Source organism: Gobio gobio, assembly GCF_949357685.1.
Source record: "Gobio gobio genome assembly, chromosome: 2".
NCBI lineage: Eukaryota > Metazoa > Chordata > Actinopteri > Cypriniformes > Gobionidae > Gobio > Gobio gobio.
The window spans coordinates 5,389,518-5,412,336 of record NC_137098.1 but is presented as its reverse complement, the minus strand read 5'-3'; the positions used below and the strand labels follow the sequence as shown (position 1 = coordinate 5,412,336).

The 22,819-nt window shown below is 38.6% G+C and overlaps 2 protein-coding genes across 5 annotated transcripts in view; both read right to left on the bottom strand.

Annotated features, from left to right (window-relative positions):
- Positions 1-811: 811 nt before the first annotated feature.
- Positions 812-11,284, bottom strand: LOC307119966 (tripartite motif-containing protein 16-like protein). The gene is made up of 6 exons (XM_079806743.1): positions 10,426-11,284; positions 8,491-8,577; positions 5,050-5,280; positions 4,568-4,721; positions 3,266-3,325; positions 812-2,696 (listed from the first exon to the last, which is right to left on the bottom strand). Exons 1-6 carry the CDS (start codon positions 11,014-11,016, stop codon positions 2,173-2,175), a joined length of 1,647 nt encoding a protein of 548 aa, XP_079662869.1. The 5' UTR covers positions 11,017-11,284; the 3' UTR covers positions 812-2,172.
- Positions 11,285-16,062: 4,778 nt separating this feature from the next.
- The window catches only part of gramd2aa (GRAM domain containing 2Aa), a 69,063-nt gene continuing 62,306 nt past the window's right edge, over positions 16,063-22,819 (bottom strand). For 3 of the 4 annotated variants that reach the window (XM_079806865.1, XM_079806866.1, XM_079806867.1), the window contains exons 11-12: positions 20,285-20,392; positions 16,063-16,578 (exon numbers count right to left, since the gene is read on the bottom strand). In XM_079806865.1, the coding sequence (XP_079662991.1) occupies positions 16,575-16,578; positions 20,285-20,392 (112 nt within the window). In that variant the 3' untranslated portion in view covers positions 16,063-16,574. The remainder of the gene's footprint in view (positions 16,579-20,284; positions 20,393-22,819) is intronic. The other variant, XM_079806868.1, reaches the window with a different exon arrangement.

The following is a 22,819-nucleotide window of genomic DNA, read 5'->3' as shown; positions in this document are numbered from 1 at the left end:
CTTTAATATATGCTGATAACGTAGCCTATAACGGTCTTAATTTATATTCTTAATATTTCTCGTGGCCCATATTGTGGGGAAAAAAAATAAGAAGACAAGTATAGGCCCATTTCGTGTTAAACTAGTTGTTTTTTAAATAAAGTTGCTTTTACTTTTCATTGAGACTGCAGTGTGTGACATATAGACTGATAATCATTTTAATTATAGGCCTATAATTCCTTGTTAAATTGGGCAAAATGTGTTTAAATAATGAGGAGTAAACTAATCTATCTATTCTTTTATTATGCAGCATGTTGGTTATGCATTGATGCGTTATGAAATTGTTGCGGGGGCAAATTAAATGTAATATCAATTTAATAATAAAAGTAGGCCTACCCTAACAATAATATTTTTTATACATAAATTGTAAATGCTAAATCCTCTTGATGTAGATAGCTGATGCATTTGATAGGCGATCTTTCTATTATAGCCTATACCATGGTCTATCGTCGCTCTAGGCACGGGGGAATATTTCACTCGTACAAGTGGCGCTCGACGATCGGACCGCACAGTGTGAGCCTAAAATCGTGAGATTTGGCTTTTACATCGCATGCGATCCACTCGTACAGTGCGAGTAGGTAACCTTTCTGAAATCGCACAGTGTTTATGCCCAGCTTAAGACTAGAAATACTAGTATTCTGACTGCATAAGATGTCTAAGAATTATAGCTAAAGGACTCTATTGGTAACCCTGGAGGCCTAAGAGCCCCAGTCGGATGACGTCTCGCTATGAACACCATCACTTGGGATTAAGCAGACAGACTCCAGACAATGCCTTTGAATATGCTTTAATCATGGCTGTGAGGATCTCAGACCAATTTCAGAAAAAATCCCCCCAACAAAAAGTGTAGCCTACAACAGTTTTTCTAGAATAGGAGCACAGCAAAGGTAACATGATTCATTACATAATTTGTCTACAACGTGATTGGTTCTTCATATCTATAATTCAGCAAACCCTTCTGTTACTAGGTAAAGTTTGTATTACGTTCACCTTGTTACCCAAGTCATGAGGTTATATATTTAGAGAGCTATCTAATTTTGGTTCTCCTTTTGTTATATTAGACACACTAAACTTTGGCCCAAGTGCTAGAGACATTTAGTTTTCAAAAGCATTTAAATGTTAATCCTGCAAGAAAAATAAATGTTAGTTATGATTACTTAAAGAAAAAAAAAAGTTTACAACAGACACATTAAAGGGATAGTTTACCCAAAAATGAAAATTAGCCCATGATTTACTCACCCTCAAGTCATCCAAGGTGTATATGACGTTCTTCTTTCAGACGAATAAAATTCAAAATTCAAGATTTTGTTTATGGTTGTGGATTTGTTAAGTATTTACCAAAGCAGTTTCATAAAAGTTTAGTCTCAGTAGATCGAGTGGAGGAATTTAAAGAAGCTACTAACTTTATTTGTAGTTTATCTAGCATTAAAGTGAAAAGACTATTTGAATGTATATTTTTAAGCAAACATTTAACCCAACCCCTGGGTTAAAACACCCCATTTTCAAACCAACTTGGGTTGTTTTTAACCCAGCATTTCTTTAGAGTGCACTGCTTAAAACTGAGCAGGCCCAACTTAAAAATATTGTAAATGTTGTAAATATTCGCACATCACAATTTAAAATCACACATCACAACCCTAACATTAAACAAAAGGATAATGATTACATTCTAGTTCTGAACTCAAGAGAATTCACAATTCTTACATTACACCCTAAAAAATGCTGGGTTAAAAATAACCCAAGTTGGGTTGAAAATGGACTAACCCAGCAATTGGGTTGTTCTAACCCAGCATTTGGGTTGTTTAATGGGTTAAATGTTTGCTTAAAACAACCCAATTGCTGGGTTAAAACAACCCAATTGCTGGGTTAGTCCAATTTCAACCCAACTTGGGTTATTTTTTACCCAGCATTTTTTAGAGTGTAGGACAATAATTCACCTTTGACACAAATGACCCTGATATTCAAAAAGTAAAAATAAAGCGACTAAATGTTCACTTTAGTCAGAGCATTTTTATTTCTACCATTTTTGGTTAGATGCTTTGTCTTTTGAGTACAACAAAGTATGAGTAAGCATGATGGCAGTTTGAGTAAAACCTGTGTTTTAACCCAATATCTCTTTTACACCCCAGATATTTATAGATCACACAGTTTCACTGATGATTCCTCTAGAACCCTGAACCCAGGATAGAGAGGCTGTGTGAATGTGGTCTGTTCTCTGTGAATGAGGGTCATTTTGTCCGAGACTCTATAGAAGGACAGAGTTCCTGCACTGTGATCCACATACACTCCTATTTTACAGGGCCTGGACACTGGAGGTAGTTTACTCTCTCTGTCATCGTGAAAGAATGAACAACTGGCGAGATTGCAGGACAGTCTCCAGGACTGACCATTACTTCCAAACAAACATTCATGACCTTCTCCTTTCCTGCTGATGCTCTTATATGCCACTGATATAGCCACTGTCTTTCTCAACTCAACCTCCCAGTAACAGCGTCCACACACACTCTCTCGACACAACACCTGCTCATAATGATCAAATCTGTCTGGATGATCAGGATACTTCTGGTGTTTGTTAGTGTGTGTAGCCATTCTGTTCTCCTTAGACAGGCGGAGGCTTTTGTTCACGGTGTTTGGATCCAGCGTAAAGTGACCACAATCTAATAAAGGTAGAAAAATAAGATGCTTTAGGGGAAAAGGTTGACCATTGTGTCTCACCGATATTGATGATATCAGAATTTATGAGTGTATTATTTGCCACAGTTGCTGTTTTTTTTAGTTAAGTATAAGTATAAATAATAGCCTGACTGCTGAAAAGTAAAATTAGGGTGTTCAGCGTGTTTCTATTAAATGCTCCAAACAATGGTTTTAGGGGTTTTTTTGATTGCTTGTTTGATTTTGTAATGGCCAATTATAAAAAAAATGTCAAAATAACAGTGGTGAATGTTACCATGAATTGCCTAGGCTGTAGGCAAAATAATACGCATTATTATATGACAGTTTTCCTATTCAGACTGATTCTGTAAATGCATAAAAATAACTGTGAACCGTGAACACTAGATCAAACATTGTATTAGCAAAACAAATATCTGGATGAGGGTGTGTTGCATTTAATTTCTTCGCTTGTCCAAGAGCTTATCAGGACAGACCTGTGACACATTTGAGCCACTAACTGAGAGCCACTGGTATATCTATCTTTCTGTGTTTGTATAGTTTCATATCGACTTACACTGAAGGAACCCTTTCCTGGTCTTGGGTACAGGAACAGGAATAATCTGGATGTAAGTCACTATGAAAATCAGTAAACAGAAAACATTAGTGTGAAAGAAAAGAATAAACATGAATTTATAATTTTGTGTCTACATATTGAATACATTTTATAGTTTGCGTCACAACAACAATCATAATCTTATGAATAATTATCCTTTATAAACTGACAACAAGCATCCTGTAAACATATGAAACATGTGAATGTTCTGGCGGCTTATACATAGTGCACATGTCTCTATATTTTGCTGCCAAAACAGCCCTGACCTGTCGAGGCATGGACTCCACTAGACCCCTGAAGGTGTGCTGTGGTCTCTGGCACCAAGATGTTAGCAGCAAATCCTTTAAGTCCCGGAAGTTGTGAGGCGGGGCCTCCATGGATCGAACTTGTTTGTTCAGCACATCCCACAGATGCTCGATTGGATTGAGATCTGGGGAATTTGGAGGCCAAGTCAACGCCTCAAACTCGTTGTTGTGCTCCTCAAACCATTCCTGAAGCATTTGTGCTTTGTGGCGGCGCATTATCTGCTGAAAGAGCCACAGCCACCAGGGAATACCGTTTGGGGTGTACATGGTCTCAACAATGCTTAGGTAGGTGGTACATGTCAAAGTGGCACAGCTTAGTTCTGGGGTCAGGGGTCAGCATGGGCACTGGTCAGCGGCTGTGCCGCCACATACACAACAAACTGAGATGCTCTGTGTATTCTGACACCTTTCTATCAGAAACAGCATTAACTTCTTGAGTAATTTGATCTACTGAAGCTCGTCTGTTTGATCGGCCCACACGGGCCAGCCTTCACTCCCCACGTGCATCAATGAGCCACGGCCGCCCATGACCCTGTGGCCGGTTCTCCACTGGTCCTCCATGACCCTGTGGCCGGTTCTCCACTGGTCCTCCATGACCCTGTGGCCGGTTCTCCACTGGTCCTCCATGACCCTGTGGCCGGTTCTCCACTGGTCCTCCATGACCCTGTGGCCGGTTCTCCACTGGTCCTTCATGACCCTGTGGCCGGTTCTCCACTGGTCCTTCATGACCCTGTGGCCGGTTCTCCACTGGTCCTTCATGACCCTGTGGCCGGTTCTCCACTGGTCCTTCATGACCCTGTGGCCGGTTCTCCACTGGTCCTTCATGACCCTGTGGCCGGTTCTCCACTGGTCCTCCATGACCCTGTGGCCGGTTCTCCACTGGTCCTTTCTGTAATTTCACATTTGTACTTGCATATTGAGCTATTTCTGAGAGTGAAAATATCATCCAGTACTTTACCTCTACCAGATATCATTTTCATTTCCTCTTGGCAGAAATCCTTAAGCTTCTTTCTCAGATGAGAGACAGATTTTTGTACATTATCAAAGGAGATGAGAGAACTAAGAGTGATGTTGGGCGAGCCCACAGGCAGGACAGAGAGAGACTGGAAACTCTACAGACACACAAAAAACAGAGCAATTTCACATATAGAGTGGATAAGGTCATGCTCACTAAATTGAGCCTCCAGACTCGCGTGCAACAATAGCTGAATATGTTAATGCCGATGAAGGGCCATATCTTAATACACACTTTTTTTCTTTCATTGTATTTTTCATTTATATATTGCCTGACATGCCCTGTAATTATATCGCCACAGTTGCCAATCAGCGATATGATAAAGAGATCATGTAACAGAATTCCTGACATTACAATTTTAAAATCAGGAAATCTTGTGTAATTACAAGACATTATTCTGTCCTGTTTATCAGAGCTCTTGTTACCTGGAGGAACTGGATGTCCTCTGAATGTGAAAGCTGCTCTAGCTCTGCTTCTTTACTCCTCAGGTCGGTGATCTTCTGCTGTAGTTTCTTCAAGAAGTCTTTAGCTCGACTCACTGAAGCCTTTTCCTGATCTTTGATCAGCTGAGTCACTTCAGAGCGGCTTCTCTCAATAGAGCGGATCAGTTGATCAAAGATCCTCTCACTTTCCTCCACTGCGGTCTGTGCAGAGCACTGTTAGGACAAACATCACAATCGGTTCATTTGAAGGGATATTCATACTGCACTTAACCCTTGGTTATCATCGTTCTTTTAATCTCGGGTAAAGGAAAGTAATTAATAGGGTTAGTGCAACCAAAAATTCTGTCATCATTTACTCAGCCTCATGTCGTTCCAAACCCGTAAGACTTTCGTTCAGCTTCAGAACACAAATGTTTTTGATGAAATCTGAAAGATTTCTGTCCCTCATGACAGCTACGCAAATAAGTGCTTTGTTTGCGCAAAAAAATACATAATTTACCACTTTAGTGTCAAAATATGAACCTCCAATGCATGTTCACGAGAGCACCACAACACACGTGTGTCTTGTTGATATGAGAGCAGACATGGTTGCGTGAATGTGTGTTATTTTGTCAATAAAGTGGCAAATTATGTTTCTTTGCCCAAACAAAGCACTCGTGTCGCTTCATAACATTGAGGTTACTTTAATGATGATGTCTTTACCTTTCTTGAAAGTGGAAGTTGCGTAGCTGTTAATGGAGGGACAGAAATCTCTCAAGGTGCTGATCCACTTGTCTGTGAGACACTTCTGTCGCGCCGCACTCATAGACAGTAAAAGAAATGGACACAGCAACTCCATAGACTTCTACGGGGAAATCTGAAGTCAGGTTGAAGCATTCACTTCCTGATGGCTGATGTCCTGCGCAGCCTCAGATTGAGCTTGACGACGTAGATGTGACGTGAGCAACCTGTCCGACAGTGGCAAGTCTTCCAGTAGTTGTGCAAAGTGAAATCTGAATCACCAAATCTTGTAGAGACAGAGAGAGTGAGCAGGAGCAACTTTTGATAAATGAAGCAGGATCTGCAACATCTCTATCTGTGTTTATGCCTCCACGTCCCCCCGATTGCCTCATAGACAGTAAAATATTGCCTGCGAGCTTCTCCTCGGTCTATACGGTAATTTGCTCAACAGCGCGACACAGTCGAGTGGTTATGACGCAATCGTTAGCCTACTTTTTACAAAAACGGCTTCTACGGGGCGATAGTGTAAGATACAAGGTAATGGAGCATTTTATACATTGTTGTGTTTGTTTAGAAATAAACAATGGACAAAGGGAGTCTTTAAACGCCTCAGATGTAAAGATATTCGCTGTCAAAGTGAGGCCAAAATGAATGGGAGTCAATGGGATGCTAACAGCAGGTGATGGCTTGGTTAGCAATGGCTGCCCCTATGGAAGGTACGCTTTCCGTGGGCTGAATTACCCCCTTGGCCGCACTCCACTTTATTCCTATGGGTGACGTCAAGCGACTTTAACGCGCCCACAAAGCATTCCGGGAAGGTGGCCGAAGCCCATCTTTATGCAAATGAATCTGTTGAACATGGCTATCCGATAGAAGTAGAGCACATGGAGACGGAGGGAAGTCTCTCGCTGGTCCTTTGTTTTTCATTCCCCGCTGGCTCAAACGCACGCCCATAGCGGTAAACTTGAGGAAGGCCCATCAACATACACATGACGATACAAGGTGCTGATCCACTTGTCCGTGCAACACTTCTGTCGCGCCGCACTCCACTTTATTCCTATGGGTGACGTCAAGCGACTTTAACGCACCCGCAAAGCATTCCGGGAAGGCGGCGCTGCATTTGAACAAATGGCGCGCCTCAAAAAAGCTGGCCGAAGCTCAACTTTATGCAAATTAATCCGTTGAATACGACGCGACTATCCAATAGAAGTAGAGCACATGGAGACGGAGGGAAGTCTCTCGCTGGTCCTTTGTTTTTCATTCCCCGCTGGCTCAAACGCAAGCCCATAGCGGTAACCTTGAGGAACACCCATCAACATACACATGAGGGGAAGCGTCACAACACCACGCTTCAGTCGTGCCACAAAAGTGGATCTGTATCGACAGATTTCATTAAAAAGATCTTGTCCTAACTATACGTGACGCGACGCCACGAGATGTGATAAAAGGTATCTTTTCCATGTTAATTTGAGTTTTTGTCCTAACCAGCCGTGACGGCGACACAATGAATCTATTTCTGCGACGTTGTGACTGGAACAACAACACAATACATAATCTCAGGTAATGTGTATGTGCTTTATTTAATGTTAAAAGCGTGTAATGCGACTTTGAATATCATTTAGTGCCCCAAGCTATAGCACAAGGGATAACTCACTTCAGATCTTGAAATTAAACAAATTGAAACAAGAATGTTCAAACTGTGAACAAATATATTCTATGACAAAGATTGTTCTAGCAACTCCGTATGTATTTTTTAGTAATGTTTAATTTATTGAATATTTGTGAATTTGTGTAGGCAGTAGGCAACTTATCCATTTCCTTGAGAGTGCAGTCAAAATTAATCTCTGGTGCCGTGCACTTGCCGCGAGAGCCCGCCCACACACTGTTCTGATTGGCTGTGGTTTTTGATGGATCTGTTGCATCTCGTAGTCTCGTCATGTCTGATGTGGACAGACAAGTTGCTTGTTGCTGGAATCTTATTGTGTCGCGTGCAGTTAGGACATGGTGTTATGGGTTTGGAATGACATGACGGTGAGGAATTAATGACAGAAAACTAGCCAGGTACTCAGGGTTATGAAGCCCAGCTCTGGAATATTTAATTCCAGTGCCAAACTTGTACAGTGTGAAACAATGCAGTGTAATAACGTTAAGGTTAACGACACCCAATCACGTGCCGCATATTCATGTGCTTTACAACAATCGCTGAAACACTGCATTAAACAGTTGTTTATAACATAAGTGTGACAAGCAGGGTGAGCGAGAGCCGTGAGAGAGCGGAGCGAGGCCGGTGCGTGATTGAAGATGAGCACCAGCTGCGCGTCACACCGGTCTCGAATCCTCTCACAGAGGAGCTCAGAAGCATAAAAGGAGGAGCGATGACAGTGAAGGACGAGAGAGGATCCTCAGATCATCTGCAATCACGCACCGGCCTCGCACCGCTCTCTCACGACTCTCGCCCGCCCTGCTCGTCACAATAAGGATGTTAACACAGTGTGTGTGAGCGTCAGCTTATGAATACCCAGGATTAATTTTGAACCCTGGGTAAAGTATGAGCAGTGTGAAACGTGAAGCAAGATAACCCAGGATTACATTTAACCAGGGTTTAGATTAACAGGTTTATTATAACAAGTGTGAAAAGCCCTTTATTAAACTCTTGTTGGGTTAAGCTCAGAACTGCCATCAGTTATTCTTCTCAAAACTCACCTTATGATTCTTCACAGCATTTCTCAGCTCCTCAATCTCTTTCTCTATCCCCTGAATTTGCTGCTTGATTCTCTCCTTCAAATGTTTCTGTAGGACAAAGAAATGATAACCAGTGAAATGTGACAAAAAGTATTGTATCCCAAAATCATCATATCTAGTCAGGTTTTATGTCTAGTGGCATAATTTGGTGTTGCAGTGCCATGTACCATTAACAGATAGAGCTATTGTATTTCTTAGTTTTCTGCTGCTTATTCTTAGTGTCATGCATTGTACACCAATCAGGCATAACATTATGACAGGTGAAGTGAATAACACTGATGATCTCTTCATCACCTGTTAGTGGGTGGGATAAATTAGGCAGCAAGTGAACATTTTGTCCCTATAGTTGATGTGTTAGAAGCAGGAAAAATGGGCAAGCATAAGGATTTGAGCGAGTTTGACAAGGGCCAGATTGTGACGGCTAGACGACTGGGTCAGAGCATCTCCAAAACTGCAGCTCTTGTGGGCTGTTCCCGGTCTGCAGTGGTCAGTCTCTACCAAAAGTGCTCAGAGGAAGGACCAGTGGAGAACCGGCCACAGGGTCATGGAGGACCAGTGGAGAACCGGCCACAGGGTCATGAAGGACCAGTGGAGAACCGGCCACAGGGTCATGAAGGACCAGTGGAGAACCGGCCACCGGCCCGAGGCTCATTGATGCACGTGGGGAGTGAAGGCTGGCCCGTGTGGTCCGATCAAACAGACGAGCTACTGGAGCTCAAACTGCTCAAGAAGTTAATGCTGGTTCTGAAAGAAAGGTGTCCGAATACACAGAGTATCTCAGGTTGTTGTGTATGTGGCGGCACAGCCGCTGACCAGTGCCCATGCTGACCCCTGACCACCGCCCAAAGCACCAACAGTGGCACGTGAGCATCAGAACTGGACCACGGAGCAATGGAAGAAGGTGGCTTGGTCTGAGGAATCAGGTGTTTTTCTACATCACGTGGATGGCCGGGTGTGTGTGTGGCTTACCTGGGGAACACATGGCACCAGGTGCACTATGGGAAGAAGGCAAGCCGGTGGAGGCAGTGATGCTTTGGGCAATGTTCTGCTGGGAAACCTTGGGTCCTCCATCCATGTGGATGTTACTTTGACACGTCGCACCTACCTAAGCATTGTTGAGCCCATGTCCAGCCTTTGATGGAAACGGTATTCCCTGGTGGCTGTGGCTCTTTCAGCAGATAATGCGCCGCCACAAAGCACAAATGCTTCAGGAATGGTTTGAGGAGCAAAACAACGAGTTTGAGGCGTTGACTTGGCCTCCAAATTCCCCAGATCTCAATCCAATTGAGCATCTGTGGGATGTGCTGAACAAACAAGTCCGATCCATGGAGGCCCCGCCTCGCAACTTACAGGACTTAAAGGATCGGCTGCTAACATCTTGGTGCCAAATACAGCACACCTTCAGGGTCTAGTGGAGTCCATGTCTTGACAGGTCAGGGCTGTTTTGGCAGCAAAAGGGGGACCAACACAATATTAGGACAATGTTATGCCTGATCGGTGTAAGTGTATAGCAGCTCAGAGAATAATTTTTGCTTATTTAGTTACACCATATTCAATTTAACACAGATGAAAATGAGGCTATGAGGGATAGACATGTACAGTCTTTACAATGGCACACACACAGTATGAAGGTCCTACATCACGTAATTTTCACAACGTTCTACTGAATGTTTAGATTTTTTGAAAGATGGCTCGTCAGCTTTGTCACATTTGTCAGATTCTCGTTAAACAACAGTACCATCTATTGAACGCACTGTATTCTGCCCCTCACAACTTCATTTGCATTCATGTCAAAAATGAACTGATCTCACTTCTCCTATATGTCAGTTCCACTTCACAAACCCTCTAGCATCCCCAACAGAATTGAGTCATTAATGTCAGAGTATAAAGTCAAACCTCGTCCTCTGTCCTCTGTGCTGCAACTGTGACCGTGTCATGGTGTTTATGTTCATTCATCATACACAGCACACATATGCACTGCTGATCTGTACGACAATAAATCTCTAAAAGCTTATCATGCTCATGACAGATCATCTCCTGGAGGCGTCCTGTGGCATCAGTTATTTTGTGTTGCTTTCCTGAACGAAATTCCTCATGACGTTCAAAATGACTTTGACAGTAAGACTCCAAACACACAAGACAAGACTTGACAGCTTTGCACTTTCTTCCGGTACAGACGTCACACTCAACTTCTCCAGGTCCAGCATAACACTGAGCAGGAAGAGCAGGAACCACCACAGTTTGGAGCTTCATCAGTTTATCTAACATTTCGGCAAGCACCACGTTTTTTCCTAACACAGGTCTCGGAGTGAATGTCTGTCGGCACTGGGGGCAGCTGTAAACCTCCTTCTGTTCCTCCTGATCAAAGCAGCCTGTGATGCAGCTCATACAGTAACTGTGTCCACAGGAAAGGCTCACCGGATCCTTCAGTAGATCCAGGCAGATTGAACAGCTGAACTGGTCCCGAGAAAAAGCAGTCTCCGCCATTTCACCGCAAGTACACACAGACGAAGAGCGAAGATCAATAACACTTTCAGTTTTTTCTGTGTCGGAGAGACGTGTGCAGACGGGTGTGTCTTCAACACTTCTCCAGTTGAACTGGTTTCGCAATCAGATTAGATGAGGGATCTTCAGAACTCAAGTGTGCTGAAGAAGATTTGACTAAAACTGGAAGGTACGCTACTTAAAAAAAAGACAAATGATGCATACATGTAAAGAAATATTTGCATAGGGGAGAGTGGGGTAAGATGAGCCAGTGGGGAAGATGACCCACCCCCTTTTATCCTGGCAACAGTACACTTGTATTGTCATGTGACCATATATTTTGGAACATCCCATCATTTCTGCCAGACTGTGAAAAAGAGAAGCACATGGGAGGAGTTTTTACTTTTTTTCAAAAGTAAAATTTTAGCTGCTATGGGGCAAAATGAGCCGAATGCTGTGGGGTAAATTGAGCCAGCGTTTTAACTTACCCCACCATAAGGCACTTTAAATCTCTGAAGTATAAACAACGGGTATAATTTCAATGTAATGTTACACGACTGGTTTAGTTCATCATTTTCTTAAAAATCTATTTAGTTTGAGTTTATTATATAGGAACAATGTACACTCTAAAAAATGCTGGGTTAAAAATAACCCACGTTGATTTGAAAATGGACTAACCCAGCAATTGGGTTGTTTTAAGCAAACATTTAGCCCATTAAACAACCCAAATGCTGGGTTAAAAAAACAACCCAATTGCTGGGTTAGTCCATTTTCAACCCAACTTGGGTTATTTTTAACCCAGCATTTTTTAGAGTGTACAAGTACAGCAGTTCCTTCTCTAATAAGACCCAGAAGAAGCTCAATCAAATATCACTAATTCATTGAGATAAGGGACAAAACATGTTTCAAAATGTTAAAAAGTAAAAACTAACACTACATTATTAAAAATTGGTATTTTTGTAGACAAAGGTCTCAGATAATGAACCATGTGGAACACGGGAACAGGTTTTTTTCTAAAAAAAAATATATTTATTCAGTCCATAACTTAATTTGTAATTTGACACACTAAAAAGCATGCTAATTTAATTTAATCTATCCAAAAACAATGTCAAATCTTCAGTTATGTAATACTGGTGTTCAGTAAAGGATCTAAATCATAAAATACATTCTCTGTTTATTTTTTGTTTATTTTGACACTATTATGGACAACCCAGTTTCTAAATTCCTTAATTCTCCTCCGTCATTTTAATATTAAACATATATCACTAATGTTCTGACACTCTAAAAACTGCTGTGGGGTTAAATGGGTTGAAAATGAACTAACCCAGCAATTGGGTTGTTTTAACCCATCGATTGGGTTGTTTTACATTTACATTTACATTTACATTTAGTCATTTAGCAGACACTTTTATCCAAAGCGACTTACAAATGGGGGCAATAGAAGCAGCTAGAGCAGTCGAAGGGCAACAATATCAGCAATAGCTAAAATGTTTTAAGCAAACATTTAACCCAACTGGTGGTTTAAAGCGACCCAATTGCTGGGTTAGTCCATTTTCAATTTGTTTTTAACCCAGCATTTTTTAGAGTGTAGGTAATTAAGACATATCATCATGCAGTTCCATTGATGTTTTAACATTTTTACACAATAAATAATAAAAATAACAAAAAGACATTTCTTTTTCAAAACCCTTCACCTGACGGTTGTAAAATACTGAAGGAGTTGGGTCGAGCTGAGGCCAAATATACAGTATATGAGAATTATGACACAGCATTAGAAGAATTCCCCATATGCAAAACACTTATTAAATCACATTATACAGACTTTTGGAGAGCATTTGTCAACGATCAGACATAAAACCTGACGGTGTTGACAATATAAAAACGGCAAGATTTATCCCACGACTATTTACAGTGACTATTACACTGCGATGACGGAGTTGACGTGTTAAGGCTGTGACCGAAGAGACTTCAATATTGTTTGTTTAAAATATTAAAAAATCTATAACGTCCAGGACTGTGAGATCCACAATGAGCAGGAAATAGCCAAAGCTCCTCAGAGTTAAAGCGGCCTTGACACTGCCTGATTTATTCACAATTATAACACAATCCTGACGCAAAGTGAGGACACAACTTTTATAGCTATTTTTTAATGGAAAATATAATTCAATATTTACTTGTTGTATTGTTTGATATCTTAAAGATCTCCGCCTTTTAAAGTAACTGTATTGTTTAATTTGTTGCATTTTTAAACACTTTGTTTGGCAGTTTTCCACTGTGACCTCATGCTGAGGACAGGTTGTTTCCAAGTATAGAGTGTGCTTTTAAAATAACACTAAATAAATGATTTAAAAGAATAAGCAATAAATGTCCTGAGTAAACACATTTCCCTTAGATATAACTTTTGAAGTATTTTTATTGTGTTGTGTTGTATTGGCTGTTGTGTGTGGGACATGTTTTGTTCTTATCTCAAGAATCAGTGATATATCTTTACTCCTGTAATCCCTAATGATGTTCAATATCGCAAAAAAACTACCATACCAAGAACCTTTTGACTAAAAATGTTTATTAGTTACAATGGCATTTATTCATTCATTCTAATTCAGTTTTGATTTTTTTATTTAATTTTACTCAACAAACTGTTTAGTCTGTTCTTGGGAAAGTTACAGCTTTGGTGTTCAACATATTGTTTCAGAAATGCAAACGATTACATATATTGAAATTTCCACTTAATTTGGTTGTTTAAATCAGCTTTAAGAAAATAAATATGACTAAAGGAAATTTGATTATTGTTTTTAAAAGAGGTAAACTGTTTACAATCTCACATGGGTTTGACTGAGATTCAATCAGATGGTCCGTTTACACCCAGATGGTGCAACTTACCCACTGACCCGGATCACCTTACCCCTAACCTGGGGTAAATTGAGCCACAGGAACACTTTTTCTGTAAGAAGCCATATTTTTACAACCCTTTGTCATAGATGTATTCCGGTCATTTAAGATGACATCCTTTAGATACTTTCATTGTACTTCTGCCTTATTTTTAACAAGTAAAAATGTCTCATCTTACCCCACTCTCCCCTATATTCAACACACATAATGTGTCATTGAGTGATTTGTGAGTTGCATTTATTGGTCCATCTGTGTTCCTGTATTGAAGCGATGTGAGCAGGTGTAAATGTGTCTGATGTTGACCACTACATGATTGTCCAGTGTTCAGCATGTGTCTGCCTCATCAATCGCTCACTGTTAAAGGACGCCCGTTTCCCACTGTAACCAGTCCCCAGGATTTATTTGAACCATAAACAGAATCAAATCTGGTGTCACAATCTGGTGTTGCTGAATCTTTGCGCTTGTGTTTGGCCAGCAGATGTCCTCAGAGGGCCTGTTCTGCACATTGGATTGGGTTGATATCCAATATATATATATATATAATGTTATTATATATATATATATATATATATATATATATATATATATATATATATATATATATATATATATATATATATATATATATATATATATATATATAATACACATTATATTATATATATAATATAATGGTGTTATAATAATGGTGTTATAATAATGAAGAATTTGTAGCTGATCTGAACACTTACCTCCACACACACACACACACACACAGGTAAAAACACACTGTATATGTCACATGTGCTTGATGTCCATGATCTGTTTGCCTGTGTATTTAAACCCAGTCTTGTTCTTATCGTTGAGTTATGTTGCTTGTCCTGTTCCTGAGCCTTGGTCTTGTCCCCTATGATTTTGTATTTGTGAAGTTTTGAGTTTATTTAATAAAAGTCTGACTGCACTTGGATCCTGTTTCCTCGTCTGCTGCAACCAATCGTGCCTCGAGTATAAAAGGGCAGAATACGAAACTGTGCATGGAGCATATAAAGGGATTTAAACACTACACTCTTAAAATAGCTGGCTTAACAACCAAAGTTGGGTTGAAAATGGACTAACCCAGCGATTGGGTTGTTTTAAGCAAACATTTAACCCAACCGCTGGGTTAAAACGACCCATTCACTGGGTTAAAACAACCCAATTGCTGGTTTTGTCCATTTTCAACCCAGCATTTTTCAGAGTGTATTAAAGGTTGAAATTCACATTATAATATCATAGGCTATATGAATCATATTAATAAAAACAATAATATCAGGAAAATATGTGGTATTTTATTATTATATAATTTTATATATTACACTCTAAAAAATGCTGGGTTAAAAACAACCCAAGTTGGGTTGAAAATGGACACACCCGGCAATTGGGTTGTTTTAACCCAGTGAATGGGTCGTTTTAACCCAGCGGTTGGGTTAAATGTTTGCTTAAACATTTTTTAGAGTTTACTACTACTACTACTACACTCTAAAAATGCTGGGTTAAAAATAACCCAAGTTGAGTTGAAAATGGACAAACCCAGCATTTGGGTTGTTTTAACCCAGCGGTTGGGTTAAATGTTTGCTTAAAACAACCCAATCGCTGGGTTAGTCCACATTCAACCCAACTTGGGTTATTTTTAACCCAGCATTTTTTAGAGTGTATTAATTAGTATTAATAACGATTTATTAGGTATTAATTATTAATAATTTATTATTATTTCTCAACTGAAGAGCAGGACATATGCTTGGGATTTTTATTATTTTAATATATTATCATATTATTTAATTGTATTATTTTATGATAATGATAATTAATTATAATTATCATCATTATTAATTCCCAAGAAAAGCAGATGACATTATGCTTAGTATTATTAATTACCATCAATAATAATTTATTATATTATTCACTTTTTATTATTGGTGTAAGATCGGTTCATTTGGGTTAAAATTAAAAAACAATAAAAAATAATAATTGATATTTATATTTTATGGAAGTAGTCTGCTGCTGTGATAAAGATCTCATTGGTTTACATTAATCTACCACAATTGCATATTAATTAGTGGCCATATAAATATCAACAATCGTGTTTTTTGACTATTATTTCAGGCATTTACAGGGTTAAGCGTTTAAAATCTGCACAACAATAACCTTAATAAGCCAGTACATGAAAATGCACTATTTTATTGTCCATGAATTCTACAGCTTCAAGATTCACTTAAACATTCATTATGCCATTAACATTCTTGTTCGTAAACAACCTGATCAAACCGTACGCATTACTGTACATTATGGAGATGTTCAGCTCAACGAAATCCTCCTGGAAGAGCTAGGACATGGCGAACGGCTTGCATATAAATAAATCAAACAACCTCACCTAAACATACTGCATTAGATCCTGAGCTATACAGGAGATTTATAACCTGCTGAAAGTCCTTTGAGTGCTTCGATGTGGAGCGATCGAGAGGTGAAGAGTGTCCTTCCTTCTTCTTCTCCTCCTCCTCGGGTTCAGTCTGTTTGAGAACACTTCCAGTCTTCAGGCTCACTGAAAGACTTTGCATCAATACATAAGAGAGTTTGTTTGCATAGTTGCAGAGTGGCCACAGAAACAGAGAGAGAGCGCCAGCGCTGGACGAGTTTCCTGTGGTGCCCGTCAGCGGTTACCTGTGTGGGCAGAAGACGGACAGTGAGCTGTGGGACGGCCGTGGATGAAGTGAGAGAGAGAGAGAGAGAGAGAGAGATCGAGACAGAGACGCACTTCCTCCTTCACTGTCAAAAATACATGTCCATAAGAGACCTCTACTTTAACAAATTCAGTACATTAATAAAAAACTTTACAGCCATGACTGAAGTAGATAAAATAAAGATAATATTGGGAGAGGGACAGACAGCAGCACTGGCTGCGAGATACGTGTGTGTGTGCCACAGCCTGAGAGACAGCAGGTGAATGTGTGTGTAATGTGTGTATGTTGCGTCTGACCTCAGGTGTTTCCCTATTGTCCACCACAGTGACCCTCAGTACATGTGAGTGTATATATGTCAAAACACTGTGGTATCAAATGTTCTAATTTGTTACACTGTTAATTTAAGTTTAAGTTATGTTGTAATATTTTCCTCTATTATATTGATGTTTATTATCATCATTAATATTATTATTAATTATTTATGTTCATATATGTATTATTATTTATTAGGGGTGTAACGATTCATCTACTCCATCGATGTATCGATTTATATTCCTATGATCTAACTACATCGATCTGTGCTCGGCAAGTTGGCCTTCCGGACGACATGTATCGATCTAACATCGTTTTAAAAGGTATTCAATCGATTGTATCGATAATAGGAAATGACGCATTGGATTTAAGCACGTCAGACTTTATATGGATGTTTTTTCTTAGCACTTTTAATGATAAAGGCGTTAAACGTTACTTGATTCAGTCTGCCTATCTGTGACATCATCGCCCACGCACCAGCAGCAGCGCTAAGAAAACAAAACAAGTAATGGCGGATGACAGAGGAGAAGATAACGAGCGAGAAATAATCAAGCCACCAGGAGAAAGAGCTACCTGTACTTTCAACCCTTGCTAAATGTTACCTGTGCATTCCTGGCAGCAGTGTGCCAGCAGAGCGAGTTTTTAATACTGCTGGTGACATAGTGAACGCACAGAGAAGTGTTCTGAAGTGTTGAGGGCTCACGCAGCATCTCGAGAACGAAAACAAATGAGCGCCGCTCATACAAAGAAACTCAGTTAACATACACAGTTAAAATTGTGCAGTTTTTATATTTATAACATATGATACAGTTAAGCAACATTACTCTAACAAGAGTGTTTTCCTGAATACCATCACGACTGAAAATGACACTGATTTCATAAGCCAGTTCCATAAACAATTTAACATTAAGTCACTTACATTTTAGAAGCAATATGGACTGTTTTTGTTCTATTTCAGCAGCGAAAATAGTTCCAAACAAATATCACAGCAGAACCGTAACGCATCTCACAGGAACATTGTGTGTTAGTGAATGATTCAGCGTTTTAATGAATCGGTTGAATCAAAGATTCAATGGCCTATTCGTAAACGACCGCCAAATTCTTGAATGATTCAGCCGTTTCACTGAATCGACTCAATGAATCGCTCATTAAGACGGTCACCTGCTGCCACCTACTGGTGGTTTAGTTTCATCTTCCCAACATTTCTTATTTGTATATTCAAAAATATTTAAAATAATCTCATAAAATTATTTAATGCAGTTGTAATTTTTCAGTGTAAATGATTTAATTTGATTGGTAACAGCCTATAGTGTCTTATTCTAGTTTAATTTATTGATCAAATTTAAGAATATAAAAGGAAAGCCGAAGCATACCCTATATTTTATAAGATATGAAAAAATGCCCTTTATAAAAAGGTACAAATATGACAAATATGCTTATTTAAATATGTCAAAGCTGATTAAACACTGGTGAGAATATTGCTTCAGAATAGATTATATTTACAAAAAAAATCCGGACAAGCAAATGTTTTACTCGGACAAGTGAATGACAGATTTACTTGTCCGAAGGACAAGCATGTGAACCGGCCTAATGTCGAGCCCTGTAGTAGCAGGTTCAGCCAGTTTATTCAACCTGAAGAAATGTTGGTTGCACTTTATTTTTGATATTAATATTGTATTTGTATTATTTTAATGTTGAAAAACAACAGCAAAAGTAGCAGGTAAACCTACTTTTAATTTAAACCTGAAGAGAAGTTAGTTGCACTTTATTTTTTTATATTAATATTGTAATATTTGTATGTTGGAAAACAAAAGCAGAAGTAGCAGGTTAACCTACTGTTGAAATGTTGGTTGCACTTACTGTGCTTTTATTGAAAATGTATTGAATATGAAAATGAGAGCAGAAAAGGTTAACTTCCTGTTAATTCAACCTAAACTGTTGGTTGCATTTTATTCAAATAAAATTTGAATGCATTTGCCATTAATTTTTGTTTACTTGTTTGTTTATATCCATAATTAATTGATACCTGATTCCCTTACAAGAAACAACAGGAGTCTAGGAAACTTCACCTGCAATGACCAGTATCCAGATATTTATTTCAGTCACACAATTTTTGGCTAAAAAGTTACTGAATCGATTTCAAGTCACTGAATCGTTTCGGATCGTATCGTTCTAAATGAACCAATATCGTCCTTGAATCGTATCGACAACCTCAAATCGTGATACGAATCGAATCGTTGTTAAAACGAATCGTTACACCCCTATTATTTATGTTCATATATTCCTAGCTTTGGCAATATTGTACAATTTACATTCATGCCAATAAAGCAATTTTTGAATTTGAATTTGAATTTGAGAGAGAGAGAGAGAGAGAGAGAGAGAGAGAGATAGAGAGAGAGGAGAGAGAGAGAGAGAGAGAGAGAGAGAGAGAGGAGAGAGAGAGAGAGAGAGAGAGGAGAGAGAGAGAGAGAGAGGCGAGGAGAGAGAGGAGAGAGAGAGAGAGAGAGAGAGAGAGAGAGAGAGAAGGGCAGGGTTCCCACTCTTTTTCAGCGATCATTTTCCAGGACTTTTTCCAGGATATTTAAAATTTTTACTACAGTGAGAATAAAAGTCAAGGATCACTCCTAAAGTAATATATTGCTCTCTAAGTCTTTAAAAAGGTGCACAGTTTATTGCCATGACTTAACTATAAAATCAGTTTTTAATATGAGCTCTTAATCATACATTATGACTAAGGAAGCTTGTTTCCGCCACAGAATTAAAAAAAAAGAATAAAAAAAAAAAAATTGCGACTTAACTTGCTATTCTGAATTTTTTCTGTCTTTTTTTCCCCTCAAACTTTTGGACTTTATGTCAATTCTGAGAAAAGTAATAATTGCAAGATATAAACTCAATATTGCGAGAGAAAAAAATTCGCAATTCTGACTATATCTCAAAATTCTGAGTGAGATCCCACCCCTATGGGCGTTGGTTATGGGGTTATGGGGTTGAAAACATGCAGTACTAGCTCCTTTAGTCTCTAGCCAAAAATCCTCAGATGAAGCAAAATGACGATATTTTTTGTCATCGGAGGATTTTTTCCAGAAATAAAATGCATAATTCTCTGGTCTCAGGGGGATATGAGGGGGGAAAGTACCGTAATTCCAATATACTACCGGGTTTCAACTGATACAAAGCTCAATGCTAAATCACTGAAGTTACCCTTTAACTTTTTTTAAAATAATTTTCCAGGACAACAACAAGTTTTTCCAGGACATTTTACATTTTCTCTAACTTTCCATGTGTTTTCCAGGACTGGAAAATGTATCATACATTTTCCAGGTTTTCCAGGTTTTCCAGGACAAGTGGGAACCCTGGAAGGGGATGACACGTACCTCTCTCTGAGAGTCAGAGCAGGGCTGCTGCTGAGGAAGGAGAGCTGCTGCTCCAGGCTACAGACGCGGAAGGCCAGGTAACACGACGACAGGATGAGCAGGATGATGCTGCGGGACACAAGTCACATACCAGCTCACTAGGGTGGACATTTCCATAACACCAAAAAGGAGGACAATTTAGTGAGGCAAGAATAATTGACCTATCGGTAAGCCCCTCCCCTCAAACGCAGATGAGCCAATAGCAGTTGAGTCTCAGTTGCGCTGGGACCAGAACTCGGACATCTTTAGGTTTCAGCGCCATAGAGAAACATTGGAAAATCCGAAGCTCTCATCGGTTTGATGGTGTTTATGCTACAAAAACGCTAAAATGTCGTGCCTGAGGTTCTGTAACACTGACTCCAGGGATCCTGAGAGGATTTTCTGTTTGTCAAACTCTCGTTAAGTTACGATTAGATTAAAGTCCCTGCTAACATACAAACCGAAATAACTAACTGTTCTCACGACATGTAGGTCAAAAACACATTTCAGTGCCTCTCCATATTAAACTGGTTATATGTAAATTAATTTCATTTTAGATATGTTTAAGGTCTACATTATCGGACTCCTATTTTGATGGGAATTATAGTCTCCGGGTAGTGAAAGGGAGAGCTTGCACGCAGTTTAACCAGAAGACTCCAGCTCACTGTGACTCCAGTGAAGATGACTGAGATCATGGAGAGCATTATGCATGTTCAGATTGGACAGTAGATGGCAGTGTTTTCAGCTAAAAGGTTTTTTAGTCATGCATATATAACAGAAACACTATTGATATGATCGTCACATCTGTGGGACACCATCTCAGTCGCTCACATAAATAGAAACACTTAATTAAATGTTATATTCGTAAAAAAAATTGTATTAATATAAAATTATTATAATGCCAAACAGAAAATTATGTTAATATATTATTATTTAATTGTATTGTTTTATTATTGTTTTATATTATTTTATATATTATTATAATTAGTCGTAATAGTAGTAGTAGTAGTTGTAATTACAATTAGAACTAATAATGATAATATTTATTATTTATTTATTATTTATTAATTATTATAAATGTATCATTAATTTTCAAATGAAGCAGAGGGCATAGACATATGCTTGGATTTTTAATTTAAATATATTTTTATATTATTATTTAATTTTATTATTTTATGATGATAATAAAAATAGATGTATTATTATTATTATTATTATTATTAATAATAATAATAATAATAATAATAAAAATAATTCTCAACTGAAGAGCAGAGAGCAGAGACATACGCTTGGATTTTTAATTTTTTAAATATATTTTTATATTATTATTTAATTTTATTATTTATATAATAATACTATATTATTTATATAATAATAATAATATATGTATTATTATTATTAATAATAATACTAATAATGCTCAACTGAAGAGCAGTTTTTATTGCTTTATTATTATTTTATTATTAATAGTATTAATAATAATAATAATAATAATAATAATAATAATAATTGATTATATTATTAATTTTTAAATATAGATTATTGTATATTATATTTTTTTATTATTAGTAGTATTTTCATATTGAATATTTTTTCATATATTTTCTTCAATTTTGTTGTTTATGTAACATAGGCTCACAAAGGTAAATTGTTTAACTCTAATGTATTGTTTTAATAATATGAAAACTTTTTTTTAACTCAGTGTATTTGTTAGGTGAATTTGTTGATTCATTCTTTTTTGTGTTAAGTTTGAAAAAAGAGCTCCATTCCCGGCGTGTGCACGTGGAGCCGTTTACACACGTGTGCGGTGAGTTTATCCGCAGAAACCACACGGATCGGCTGTGAGGATGGGGACGGATTACAGGAACAGGTGGACTGGCGAGAACACACACGCTTGTGTGATAAAGTAATGAGAAAATCTCCCTGACTCTTGATCTGATCTATTTATAAAGCCCACAGAAAAAAACAGCTGACTAAAAAATATTATAGTGTGTGTATATCATTTCCCAAGCACGTGCCGAACTTTTGACACGCCACCCATTTTAAAAACGGAGAGATGCAAAAATGTCTGTGTATGTGTGTTAGTGTGTGTGTGTGTGTGTGTGTGTTAGTGTGTGTGAGCATATATGTGAGTGTATGTGTGTTAGTGTGTGTGAGTTTGTGTGTGTGAGCATATGTGTGTTAGTGTGTGTGAGCATATGTGTGTGTCTATGTGTTAGTGTGTGTGAGTTTGTGTGTGTGAGCATATGTGTGTGTATGTGTCAGCGTGTGTGAGTGTGTGTGTGAGTTTGTGAGCGTGTGTGTGTGTATGCGTGTGTGAATGTGTGCATGTGATTTTGTGAGCGTGTGTGTGTGTGAGCATATGTCTGTCTGAATGTGTGTGTGTGTGTGTGTGTGTGAGTTTGTGAGCGTGTGTGTGTGTGTGAGCATGTGTGTGTGTGTATGTGTGAGCATGTGTGTGCATGTGAGTTTGTGAGCGTGTTTATATGTGTGTGTGCATGTGTGAGTTTGTGTGTG